Raw genomic sequence first — 13,700 nt, 5'->3', positions numbered from 1 at the left:
TCATTATGTAGTGTCGTTCCTTGTCTCTTGTAACATTCTTTATCTGAAAGTCTATTTTATCTGATATGAGTATTGCTACTCCGGCTTTCTTTTGATTTCCATTTGCATGGAATATCTTTTTCCATCCCCTAACTTTCAGTCTGAATGTGTCCCTAGGTCTGAAGTGGTTCTCTTGTAGACAGCATATATATGGGTCTTGTTTTTGTATCCATTCAGCAAGCCTGTGTCTTTTCATTGGAGCATTTAATCCATTTATGTTTAATTTAGTTATCGATGTGTATGTTCCTATGACCATTTTCTTAATAGTTTTATGTTTGTTTTTGTAGGTCCTTTTCTTCTCTTGTGTTTCCCACTTAGAGAAGTTCCTTTAGCATTTGTTGTAGAGCTGGTTTGGTGGTGCTGAATTCTCTTAGCTTTTGCTTCTCTGTAAAACTTTTGATTTCTCCATCGAATCTGAATGAGATCCTTGCTGGGTAGAGTAATCTTGGTTGTGGGGTCTTACCTTTCATCACTTTAAGTGTATCATGCCACTCCGTTCTGGCTTGTAGAGTTTCTGCTGAGAAATCAGCTGTTAACCTTATGGGAGTTACCTCGTATGTTATTTGTCGTTTTTCCCTTGCTGCCTTTAATAATTTTTCTTTGTCTTTAATTTTTGCCAATTTGATTACTATGTGTCTTGGCGTGTTTCTCCTTGGGTTTATCGTGTATGGGACTCTCTGCACTTCCTGGACTTGGATGGCTATTTCCTTTCCCATGTTAGGGAAGTTTTCGACTATAATCTCTTCAAATATTTTCTCTGATCCTTTCTCTCTCTCTTCTCCTTCTGGGACCCCTATAATGCGAATGTTGCATTTAATGTTGTCCCAGAGGTCTCTTAGGCTGTCTTCATTTCTTTTCATTCTTTTTTCTTGTCTGTTCTGCACAAGTGAATTCCACCATTCTGTCTTCCAGGTCACTTATCCATTCTTCTGCCTCAGTTATTCTGCTATTGATTCCTTCTAGTGTAGTTTTCATTTCAGTTATTGTATTGTTCATCTCTGTTTGTTCGTTTTTTAATTCTTCTAGTTCTTTGTTAAACATTTCTTGCATCTTCTCAATCTTTGCCTCCATTCGTTTTCTGAGGTCCTAGATCATCTTCACTATCATTATTCTGAATTCTTTTTCTAGAAGGTTGCCTATCTCCACTTCATTTAGTTGTTTTTCTGGGGTTTTATCTTATTTCTTCATCTGGTTCATAGCCCTGTGCCTTTTCATCTTGTCTCTCTTTCTTTGAATGTGGTTTTTGTTCCACATGCTGCAGGATTGTAGTTCTTGCTTCTGCTGTCTGCCCTCTGGTGGATGAGGCTATCTAAGAGGCTTGTGCAAGTTTCCTGATGGGAGGGACTGGTGGTGGGTAGAGCTGGGCGTTGCTCTGGTGGGCAGAGCTCAGTAAAACTTTAATCCACTTGACTGCTGATGGGTGGGGCTGGGTTCCCTCCCTGTTGGTTGTTTGGCCTGAGGCAACCCAACACTGGAGCCTACCTGGTCTCTTTGGTGGGGCTAAGGACTCATGCCAAGGAGTACTTCCCAGAACTTCTGCTGCCAGTGTCCTTTTCCTCACAGTGAGACAGAGCCATCCCCCACCTCTGCAGTAGACCTTCCTACACTAGCAGGTAGTCTGGTTCAGTCTCCCCTGGGGTCACTGCTCCTTCCCCTGGGTCCCGATGCGCACGCTACTTTGTGTGTGCCCTCCAAGCGTAGAGTCTCTGTTTCCCCCAGTCCTGTCGAAGTTCTGCAATCAAATCCCACTAGGCTTCAAAGTCTGATTTTCTAGGAATTCTTCCTCCCGTTGCCAGACTCCCAGGTTGGGAAGCCTGACGTGGGGCTCAGATCCTTCACTCCAGTGGGTGGACTTCTGTGGTATAAGTTGTTCTCCAGTCTGTGAGTCCCCCACCCAGAGGTTTTGGGATTTGATTTTACTGTGATTATGCCCCTCCTGCCGTCTCCTTGTGGCTTCTCCTTTGTCTTTGGATGTGGGGTATCTTTTTTGGTGAGTTCCAGTGTCTTCCTGTTGATGATTGTCCAGCAGCTAGTTGTGATTCTGGTGTTCTCACAAGCGGAAGTGGGAGCACGTCCTTCTACTCCACCATCTTTGTTCCAATCTCTGCAGGCTTCTTATCGCAGTGGCTTCTTTTGTTGTGCAGCATGGGCTCTAGGCTCATGGGCTTCATAGTTGTGGCACACAGGCTCAGTAGTTGTGGCTCACGGGCTCTAGAGCACAGGCTCAGTTGCTGTGTCTCATGGGCTTAGTTGCTCTACAGCATGTGGGATCTTCCCAGATCAAGGCTCAAACCCATGACCCCTGCATTGGCAGGTGGCTTCCTAACCACTGCGCCACCAGGGAGGCCATGTATGGTATTTTTTGACTTTTCGAAATATTTTGTGTGGGGGGAACATTGACCTTATTAATTCCTTAAGAAGCAGGAGATGATTAATGGATGCTATTGGACAGTGGTTATCAGTGAGTGCTCTGTTGGCATTTTCAGTGGTACAGATCTTCATAGTACAGAATTGTTTCCCCCACTGCAGGAAGATCTTATCCTTGTCCCCCGTCTGTTAGATGCTAACAGCACTCCTCAATCATTGTGGAAACGAAAGAAGTGCCTCCACATCTCCAAATTATGCTCCCGTGCCAAAGGTTAGGGGGATGGAGATGACTAGATGGTACTAGTTGAGAATGACTTCTATACGATAAGCTTTGGTTTTGTTTATTCGTGGTGATACTTTTGTTCCATCCTGATTAAAGTAATTTTCTTGTATAATAAATAAGCAGTTCTTTCTCCTCCTCTTAGCTATTTTGAGAAAACCAATCAGAATTTTAAAAATCTTGTCACTTTACATGGATATACTCATGTAACGTGAATGTATGTTCAGAATATCCAAATTTGCAAATAGCTTGAGAAGAAGAATCATAGATGCTAATATGTTGCTGCAATAATCAAGAGCAAAAGTAACACCAAATTAGTTGTGATTAGATTAGTCTCGGCTTACTGTTTAAAACAGTAAATGAAACTGTTCTGAACATTAGTAGAAGTGGGGAAAAATAGTAGAATATTTTCTTGTTCTTTTCTCCTCTTATGAGGGAAAACCTTTACCTCCTTTTTTTGCGTTGTTGGATCCAGGGCTAGGTATTTTATCTGATCTATGTTTTTTTCTTTGTTTTTGGTTCTCTGCATGTCGTCTTTCAAACTTAACACTGCAAACTGCTCCCTTTCCTGCCCCTTGGCATTCTTTTCTTTGACTTCCTTTCTATGAATAATTCAGTTACCTGTTCTTTATTCATCTTGTTTGGCATTCTTATGTTGGGAACAAAGCAGTGTCCTTGGTGCTTAGGCGGAGTGTGAATAAGTTCAATACATAAGGGGAAAAAATCTGGTTACCAGCATCATAGAATTTTTGATATAAATAACTACATGTAAAATTCTAGCACGTGGTACAGGACAACACGCAGGTACCGTGCATTCAGCATGTGTTAGCTTAATGGGATGTAGTCATTTCAGTAATAATTTAGATTTTGATTTTTGGTTTTTTTTTTGGCTGCATTGGGTCTTCGTTGCTGTGCGCGGGCTTTTTCTAGTTGCGGTGAGCAGGGGCTACTCTTTGTTGCGGTGCACAGGCTTCTCATTTGTGGTGGCTTCTCTTATTGCAGAGCACAGGCTGTAGGTGTGTGGGCTTCAGTAGTTGTGGCATGCTGGCTCAGTAGTTGTGGCTCATGGGCTCTAGAGTGCAGGCTCAGTAGTTGTGGTGCACGGGCTTAGTTGCTCTGCAGCATGTGGGATCTTCCTGGACCAGGGCTCGAACCCGTGTCCTCTGCATTGGCAGGCGGATTCTTAACCACCGTTCCACCAGGGAAGTCCCTAGATTTTGTATATTAATACATATTAGAGTATATAGGTTTGTCCTCTTTTGAACCAAGGCACAAATTAGAATTTCTTCTTTTGTTGTTAGTATTGGAATTTATATTTTACTATTTGCTTTTTTTTTTTAGTTACGACTTACGGTGTGGTTTATTTTTATTGATGGAAATGACTATAACTAATTGATATTCTTCCATATTTGGATGCCTCCATCTATTAACCCTTATCATAAAAAGAGTTACTGTGGATGCTTTAAGTTTACTCCAGAGCTGCCCATGAAAATTCATGACTTTGTAGTTGTTTGTCAAAATCAAATTCTAAACAGCTTGTTGTCCCCTCCCCCAAAATAATAGAAAGTGGTAGGTATGTGATATTTTATAATGTTACAGCTATTTATATTATATTTTAATGAACTTTGTTTAACAAAATTTTCAAAGTTCCTATGTTTTGTTACAGTACAACATTCATAATTATTATTAGAAGTACTGTTAAGTTTATAAAGAGCTCAGGTTTTCTTCATTTTAATTAATAAGGATTCCTATACATTATTGACTTTTACCTCCATAAGGCTAAATCAGATTTCACAGCTGAAGAAGGAAAAGAAAAAAGCTGGATGTTTACATACAAAATTTAAATTCTCCTTCAATTATAAATGTGCTCACTTGGAATATGGTGGATATAGGCAGTTTTTGTAATTATTATATATTGCTCTTGTTTCAAATACCACAGAACAATAAGACAAAAGCTTTTTGCGAATGATAAAAATCAGATCTTAGGTTAAGGATTTTTCTTTATTATTCATACCTTTTAGGATTTTATTGGAACTAAATATTTTAGCGAAATTATTCTAATTATTTACCTAGAACTGTGACCCAAAGGGACTGTGCTGTATATTTGTTTCTAAACGTAGATAAAATGACCAGAAAGGAAATTCGGCTATTGATGCACTGCGAAGGCCATTGGTACTTTTAACTGCTTCAGAAATTCAGGGAAACGGGACTTCCCTGGTGGTCCAGTGGTAAAGAATCCGTCCCGCAATGCAGGTGACATGGGTTTGATCCCTGGTTGGGGAACTAAGATCCCACATGCCATGGGGCAACTAAGCCACGCTCCACAGCTACTGAGCCTGCGTGCTGCAAACTACAGAGCCCGCGCGCCACAACTAAAGACCTGACACAGCCAAAAAAAAAAAAAAAGAAATTCAGGGAAATTACTGTTCCTAGAAACCATGGAACTTAGTTTTATAGTTATCTTAAAGCCAGACTGTAGTTTGGTGAATCTATAAGTAAATTGTTTTTTCTACCAACTGTTAAGTATGTTTTAATAGTTACAGACTATTGTACTCATGGCTAATAGGCAATTTAAAATATATTTACAGCTCTATCTTAAAAGAACCAACCAAGGAAAGCCTTCAAGCCCTGTGTGCTCTAGGATTGGCAATGCAGGATGCAACACTGTCCAAAGCTGCACTTAATGAGTTACTGAAGCACTGCAAACAGAAAGACAATGATTATCAGAGGTGCCTTCTTACTTCAGCGATCTATGCCCTGCAAGGTCGCACTGTGGCAGTGCAGAGACAAGCATCTAAAGCTGTTCACAGGTAAATTCTGTACTTGTGAACTTGGGGTCTAGTTATACTTGATGAAGTTGTCTTTGATGTTTGGACCTTATTAAGACTATATAATGAGGTAAGCATATATATTTGGAAACCAAGTTGTGGTTTTATGAAACTGTACATAGGATCAGGTAACTGACTCCACGTTATTTCACCTCTATAATAATTTAAATAAAAAATTCAGTTGGTAAAGAGAGAACAGAAAATCTTTCAGATTAAGCCCCAAATCTCGTTTTTTTTTTTTTTAAGAACATGAAAAGTTTATTCACAAATGAAGGAATAAAAATGGTTAATATACAAGAAAATATCTGAAACTTCATTAATAATACAATAAATGCAAATTTTAAGATAAAATTTTTGACAAATTGACAAAGATTTTTAAGCTTTTTAAAAAAATTAGAAATACTGAGTAAAGGCAGTTTATACATGGAGGACTCATACGGGACCTGTAACTGGCCACAAAACATTTTCCCCAAATTCTCCTGAACCAAATCTTGTTTTAATATGAAAGCCCTTAAAAATTCTCAAGTTTGTGATATTGTCAGTTTGTTATCTGATACCGTCCAGTTTGATGGTTTTAAGAATTTTTTGGCCACTCAAACATTCATTAATATTCAAAATTTGGAAAATAGAAACCTGTTATCACTAGCAACAGCAGTTATTTATTAGATTTATTTTTAGCAGTAAAGTGTTACATCTGTAGTTTATTTTCCTTCCACAGTTCTCATCTCTGTGTTTTCTTTGAACACAATGTATTAAAATTTCCTTAACCTTTCCTAATTGGATCTCATGGCTCTGTAATCATCACATTGCTGATTTTTCTTTCTTATTTTAATAAAAACTGTAGGTGTATATAGGAGATATAAAGTATGTTTCTAAAAATTCAGTCAGTTTTAACCACATGTAGAGAATTAATTTGAACTTGTTTTAGATGTCTAAAAGATTTTTAACTTAGATACTAAATAAAATGTTGATTTTGGGGGGTACTCTTTGTGATTAAAGTAACTACCATCTCTAAGCCCTCTGCTTTTGATGATCATTATAGGAACCCAGCTGATCCTGCTCTTTGGTCTTTGTTGTCCCGAGTAGTTGCTCAGTATACTCAACGAAATGCAAAGGTGAGTAATGTTCTAAATTCTAGCAAAAGACAAAATAACTTACGATGTGGTATATAATATAATTTTAAAGTATCAATATTAACATTATCATTCTGGAAAATAATTAACTAATAGAGCAAGGGAGTTCTGTTATTTAGTGAAGTTTTTCATTAGTCATTCAACAAGTAGTACACGGAGTTTCTTCCATGTACTGTTGTACTGCTCTGGGTGTTATGGAAGATACAAAGAAGGAGGTGGACTTTTTTGAACATGTATAGATTGTTATGTTATTCTTATAATTCACTTTCTTTTTCAGGTAAAATGTCTAATTGAATTTTTTTAAATTAAGGATTTCAGATCGACTTTATGAAAACTATCGTGCTACGTATATTTTCCTTACTTTTAGTACTGAGTTGAATATTGAGGTGGTGGTGGTGAGGTTCATGATGCTCTGAACTGTAGTTACTTATTTTACTGGGAACTGTGGACATTTTAAAAATGCTAAATTTTCATGGCGTAAAACTGTGTTAGTTTATCTTAAAATAAGTTTTGTGGTCTCTCTTTTTTTTCTTTCAGTCTTCGTTTCACAGTCTTGTATATTGTTAGAAAATTGTATATTTGTTTGTTACTACTGTAAAGTCATGTAACTTTTGGACCTTTAATGATATTTTAAAAGAGGAGAGTTGAACTGATCATAGTAGAAAAGATTTTCTTTTATAAAAATATTAAACTGCTTTTTTAAAGTTGGTACTTAAGGAGTTTAAAAGTTACAAATGTGATAAAGGTGAACCTTTCAAATGACTTAATGTAAAGATTTTATCAGTCTGAATTTTTACTTTTTTGTGAAAGTTTATGCATTTATATAAGTAATAATTTGTTTACTATTATAGGGAGGTGCGGTAGCAGGAAATGTGGCTCATATTCTGGACTCAAATCATGGAAAGGTTAGTTTGCCCCAATTCAAAGGAAATGTTAAATAATATCATTATTATTTAACATTGGAAATGTTAAATAATATTATTTACTGTTAAATAATATTATTGATGAATAATTTTTCTTCTTAGGCTTAGGGGTCACATAATATCCAATATAGTACTACTTTTAGTCACTTTGAAAGTCAGGGAGCTATAAAAAGAATTGATTAACACCCTTCCTTTCTCTTTGTAGAAGGCACTACTATACACTGCAGTAAATCAGTTGGCTGTGGGAAGCAGTTCAGCAGATGGTGAGAAAAATACTGCACTAAAAGCCATTCAGAAGGCAGCTCTCCTTTCTCCAGGTGAATATAATGTGATCCATTTCATTATTTAGGATTCTGTCCATCTTGCATTTGTGTTAAAGAAGCAAAGTTTGTATTTTTATGAAATAAGGGAATTTTAAAATATTTTAAGATCTTGCATATTATTGGATTCTGTCCATCTTGCATTTGTGTTAAAGAAGCAAAGTTTGTATTTTTATGAAATAAGAAGGGAATTTTAAAATATTTTAAGATCTTGCATATTACTTGATTACTGCATTCAGCTACTGATATTTAAGAGATAATCAGTTATTGAAGCAGACTCAAAGGAATATCTGTATAAAGATACTTCATTAACCATTATCGAAACTCTGCATTATATATTTTCAAAAAGTGGTTTTATTTCTGTTTTCCATCAGTCTGGTTTAATGAGGTTTATTTATAGCTACTAAATTATTTAATAAACATGTTTAGTTATTTTTATGTGTAGTTAACTTCTTGAAGAGTGGAGATATGTCTTCTATGGTAACTGTTAGAACTGCCAAGGTGCTGGCCTCACATGAACTAATTTCTTAGTTCTAACCAGAGTCGTATGTATGCCATTGGTCACAAAAGGCACTGAGGAACTGCATATAACCTGCATCAGCATGCTTCCGTTACCACTGCTGGAGAAATGCTATAGAGGATTGGAATGTCTAACAAAGTAGGGTTATGGGATATATTTTTACATAATATTATTTTTAACATGAAATATAGCTTTAAACAGTATATTCCCCCAGAGCACTTCAAACATTTGCTGGATCAGAATGCTATTGCTTTTGGCCAGGGACTGTGGGGAAGCATACAAAGAACAGGTTCAGTACTGTCTTCACAATAAATGATAAGGATCCTAACTAAACTTCAGAGATTATTTTATAAAACAAGTAAACAGACCAATGTCCTGTTGTTTATTCTTTCTTTCATTTTTGAACTAGAACAAAAAGAAATCCTAAACATTTGGTTTTATCTATGTTCTATGTTAGGTAAGTTTCTGATTTTTAAAAGTGTTCCCCAACAAGTATTAGATATAGAATTACTCTCAAGAATTCTTACTGTGGATCTAGAATGATAGATGTTAGCCTCTGATTGTGTACATGGCATACACTTTAGAAAGGTGAGATTGCCCAGCTAAGATCTTCTCTAATCATTTTTTCTGATTTTCCCATATTATCTGGAGAAATTCATAAACAAGGAAGCAGAGTCATATAGGAAGCTTAAAACAAGGACTGACTACTGATGAAGCTGAGTGCTTATTTGAGACTTGTTTGGAGTCCAGTGAAAGTGAATGTAATTGTAGTTATGTGTAATAGCTGTACATCTAACCTTTGTAGATCTTTAGTTAGACAAAGTACAATTTTGATAGATGGTACTCCAAGGAGTCTTTTCAGAAATTTAAATATAATCCCAGGAATTTAGAATTGAATGGAAAGGAATCCAATGTCTGTTAGATTAGTACTTCTGTGATATTAAAAGGTATTTTTAGCAAACCATATTAACTTTTTTTTAGGTTTCTAGTATATATATAGTATAAATTATATATATGTGTATATACATATATGTATAAATTATATATATATGTGTATACACATATATATGTATAATATTTATATTATCACTTTGTTTCATAGGGAATTTGAGTTGCTGGTTATCTGTAGAAGAGTTCATGAAGACAGCAATTCTTTTGAATTGTGACAAGAGAAATTGCTGCCAGCTAATGTCCATCCCCCTCCCAAAATCTAAACTATAGAATACCCTAAGATCCTTAAATGAGTTGTTCACTTAATCTTACAAACACAAAAATTGAGTCCACTTCAACTGGAATTATAGGATTTTAGACCTGAGGGCACCTGAGCCATCATCTGATTTAGATGCCTTATTTTGTAGAAGTATGTGTTCCAAAGGAAGAGCGGCTACACAGTTAATTAGTGGCATTGTTAGACCTAAAATCCAGATCTAAGATTCAGTCATCTGCCTTTCATTATATAGTATTCAGATCTCACCATAAATTGTAGGAAATGGTCCCTATTTTCTTATTCTGGATTTGATTATGTCTTATGATATTTAAAATAAGGTAGGCATTATGTGGGCAGAAATTATTTTATAATATCAAGGTATGTATTTAATTTTTTATAAACACTTTTGGTCTACATAAGATTTCTAATGATTCTTGTACAATTAGCAGTAATACTGTCTATAAATGAAATACATGTATTTCAGCCATTTGATAGGAGATATATATTGAATGGGGCAGTTAGGTAAGAAAAAAATTAAAAACTAGAGCTAAGAAGTATGTTTAAATGACTGTATTGTTAACTGGAACCCTTGTAGGATTTTAAAATTATCCATTTGTTTTTTTAAGGGTAATAGAACTGAAAATATTAACCATGTAAATATTAACCTGCAAAATACGATTTGTGAAACAAAAGACCAAGCAAATTAAAAAGCCTAAATTCCAAATCCCAATCCAGCTTTCTCTTTTCACAATTAACTTTCTTGAAAAGAGGAGTCTATACTCATAATCTCTTTTATTACCTTCTCAACCCACTGCTATTGGGCTTTCCCTCTTCCCCTGAAGCTATATCAAGGTGTGAAGGAAGGAAGGAAAGATCAAATGGATGAAGGGATACATCAGTGTAATCATAATTGCTTCCTTGGAATGATAAAGTGACTTTTATGCTTGGCTGTTAGAACATCGGTAAAATGGAGTTGTCTTGAGCTTTTCCTTTGTCTCAGACTTTTCTTAAGAGCTGAGAAATTGTGTTATCTTCCTTTTCCTATGACTGAGCCTTTAATATAGGGACAGTGATGAACACAAGTGTCTCTGTGAGACTTGCCCTTGGTATTCAGTGAAAGTAAATATAACTGACCTTTCCACAACAGCGTAGTACTCTAGGCAACTCACGTAACCAGGCATGGAAGAAGAGTTAAATAGGATATTTTTTATCCTCTGATGTGTTTGGAAAAAATGGCAAATCTGTTTTTTTTTTTTTTTTTTTTTTTTTTTTGCGGTACGCGGGCCTCTCACTGTTGTGGCCTCTCCCATTGCGGAGCACAGGCTCCGGACGCGCAGGCTCAGCGGCCATGGCTCACGGGCCCAGCCGCTCCATGGCATGTGGGATCTTCCCAGACCGGGGACGAACCCGTGTCCCCTGCATTGGCAGGCGGACTGTCAACCACTGCGCCACCAGGGAAGCCCCAAAATGGCAAATCTTAAAGGATGAATATAGTAATGTGCCTTATGAACTAGTTTTTCTTTAAGAAAATGGAATTTTTCTGGAAATACTATTTTATTTCATTTGTTGGTATTTGTAAACTCTTACTTTCATTTTTGGTAGTTTTTCAGCAACATGTTGGTATTGACAGCCTCCTAACTGTATTTCCTGTGTTTAGGTGATCCTGCTGTCTGGGCTGGGCTAATGGCAGCTTGTCATGCTGACGATAAACTGGCCCTAGTGAAGAACACTCAGCCAAAGAGGATGGATTTACACTTGGCACTGTTATCTGCTGTTTCTGCTTCAAGTAAGTTTAAAAAAGCATTTCATACATGATATATTCAAGATAAAGAATTCAGAAGGATATTGCCAAAAGGTAGTAGGCAGAATTAGCCCTACATGAAAGGCTATTATATTCTCATCTAACAAAGCTTAAAAATAAGGCTTAAGGAGTTTACCTGCATACAGAACAAAGCTCAAGAACATTACAGGAATACAGAAATATCCAGCATTCAGCAAGGTAAAATTCACAATGTCTGGTATCCAGTTAAAACTTAATAGGCATGCAAATAAGCAGGAAAATACCACCCATCATGAGAAGAATCAATCAATAGAAACAGATCCACAAGTGACACACGATAGAAATCTCTTTAACATGTAATTTACTGTTTAACGCACATATGACAATAGCACAGAGGCCAGGAGGGGAAAATGGAAGTATTTTGTTGTAAAGTTTTTATACTGTAAGTGAAGTGGTATAATATTACAGTCATCTGTAAGGATTTGTGGGGGATTTGTTTCATGACCCTCCTCAGATACCAAAATCTACCGATGCACGACTCCCTTACATAAAATGATGTAGTAATAGTTGACTCTGCATATCCATGGGTTCCACATCCATAGATACAGAGGGTCAGCTGTACTTAAAGGTAGACTGTGACACGTTAAAGATGAATACTCTAAACCTTAAAGTAGACAGTAAAGAAAAAATGGAATTATGTAATACAAAAAGGAGGAAAAGGGAACATAGAATAAAGAGAAAACAACACAATAGAGTTAAACCCAACCATATCAATAATCAAGTTAAGTATAATGGTCTAAATACCCCAGTTAAAAGGCACAGATTGACAGACGATAAAAAAGCAAGAGCTAACTATATACTGCTTAAAAGAAACATAAACAAAATATAAATCTATATTTAAAGACCAAAATAACCTCACAGTACTATATATAAGATAGAAGAACAGCAAGGACCTACTTTATAGCACAGGGAACTACATTCAGTATCTTGTAATAACTTATAATGGAAAAGAATCTAAAAAGGAATCTATATGTATATATTTATGTATATGTATAACTGAATCACTTTGCTGTACACCTGAAACATTGTAAATCAGCTATACATCAATTTTAAAAAGATGCAAATAAAAAGACAAAAATGACCTAAAAAGTAAAAGAATGGAAAAAGATATACCATGCCAATACTAGTCAAAAGAAAGCTGGAGTGGCCACATTAATTTCCTACAAATTAAGATTTCAGAGCAAAGAATGTTTCCAGTGATAAGGAGGGTCATTTCACATTGGAATCAATTCATCAAGAGGACAATTTAGGCACCCAGTAGCAAAGCTTCAAAACACATAAAATCTGTGTTGTATTTCCCAATAAAATAGGTAGAAAAAATGAAAAATTATGGAAAAATACATGAAACAAACTTACAGAACTGAAAGGAGAGATAGATAAATTCATAATTATAGAGATTCAACACTCTTGATAATTGATAGAACAACTGGACAGAAAATTAGTAAAGATATAATTGAAAACTTGAAAAACACTATCAACTAACTTGACCTAGTTAGAACTTATAGAACAGTTCTCCTAACAACAACAGAATGCATATTTTTGTCAAGTGTACACAGACTATTTACCCATATATATCATATTATGAGCCATAAAACAGGTCTAAGTAAATTTAAAAGGATTCAAATCATACAAAGTATGTTACCTTAATACAATGGAATTAATTTAAAAATCAATAACCAAAAAATCTGGAAAATTCTCAAATATTTGAAAACTTAATAACATACTTCTGAATAATCCAGGTCAAAGAATATGGCAGAAGGGAAATTAGAAAATATTTTGAACTTCATGAAAATGAAAAAACAACATATAAAATTCTATAATACTCCTAAAACACTGCTTATATGAAAATATTAGCATGACATATCCACATTAGAAAATAAGAAGGGCCTCAAATCGATGATCTCAGCTGTGCCTTGAGAAATTAGAAAAAGGAAGGGGAAATTAAATCCAAAGTAAGCAGAAGAAAAGAAAATAGAGTAGAGATCAATGAAATAGAAAACAGAAAATCAACAAAAGCAAAATCTAGTTCTTTGAGAAGATCAATGAAATTGATAAACCTAGCCAGGCATCAGGAAAAAAACAGAGAGTACCATTGTCAGGATTGAAAGAAGGCACAACACTATAGCTATTAAAAGGCTCATAAGAGAATCTTAAGAAGAACTTTATGCCGTTAAATTTGGCGATGTAGATACAATGGATAAATTCCTTAAAAGATACAGAGCTCACTTAAGAAGAAATAAACT

The 13,700-nt window shown here is 35.6% G+C and overlaps 1 protein-coding gene across 6 annotated transcripts in view; it reads left to right on the top strand.

The window, feature by feature from the left end:
* The window catches only part of SKIC3 (SKI3 subunit of superkiller complex), an 87,915-nt gene that overhangs the window by 58,057 nt on the left and 16,158 nt on the right, over positions 1 to 13,700 (top strand). For all 6 annotated transcript variants that reach the window (XM_024746967.1, XM_024746964.1, XM_024746965.1 and 3 more), the window contains 5 exons: positions 5,275 to 5,496; positions 6,557 to 6,629; positions 7,499 to 7,552; positions 7,776 to 7,887; positions 11,275 to 11,403. In XM_024746967.1, coding sequence (XP_024602735.1) covers positions 5,275 to 5,496; positions 6,557 to 6,629; positions 7,499 to 7,552; positions 7,776 to 7,887; positions 11,275 to 11,403 — 590 coding nt within the window. The remainder of the gene's footprint in view (positions 1 to 5,274; positions 5,497 to 6,556; positions 6,630 to 7,498; positions 7,553 to 7,775; positions 7,888 to 11,274; positions 11,404 to 13,700) is intronic.

This window comes from Neophocaena asiaeorientalis, unplaced genomic scaffold (genome assembly GCF_003031525.2).
Source record: "Neophocaena asiaeorientalis asiaeorientalis breed wild unplaced genomic scaffold, Neophocaena_asiaeorientalis_V1.1 scaffold550, whole genome shotgun sequence".
NCBI lineage: Eukaryota > Metazoa > Chordata > Mammalia > Artiodactyla > Phocoenidae > Neophocaena > Neophocaena asiaeorientalis.
Note: the sequence above shows the minus strand (reverse complement) of the source record. Positions and strands in the feature narration are given on the sequence as shown.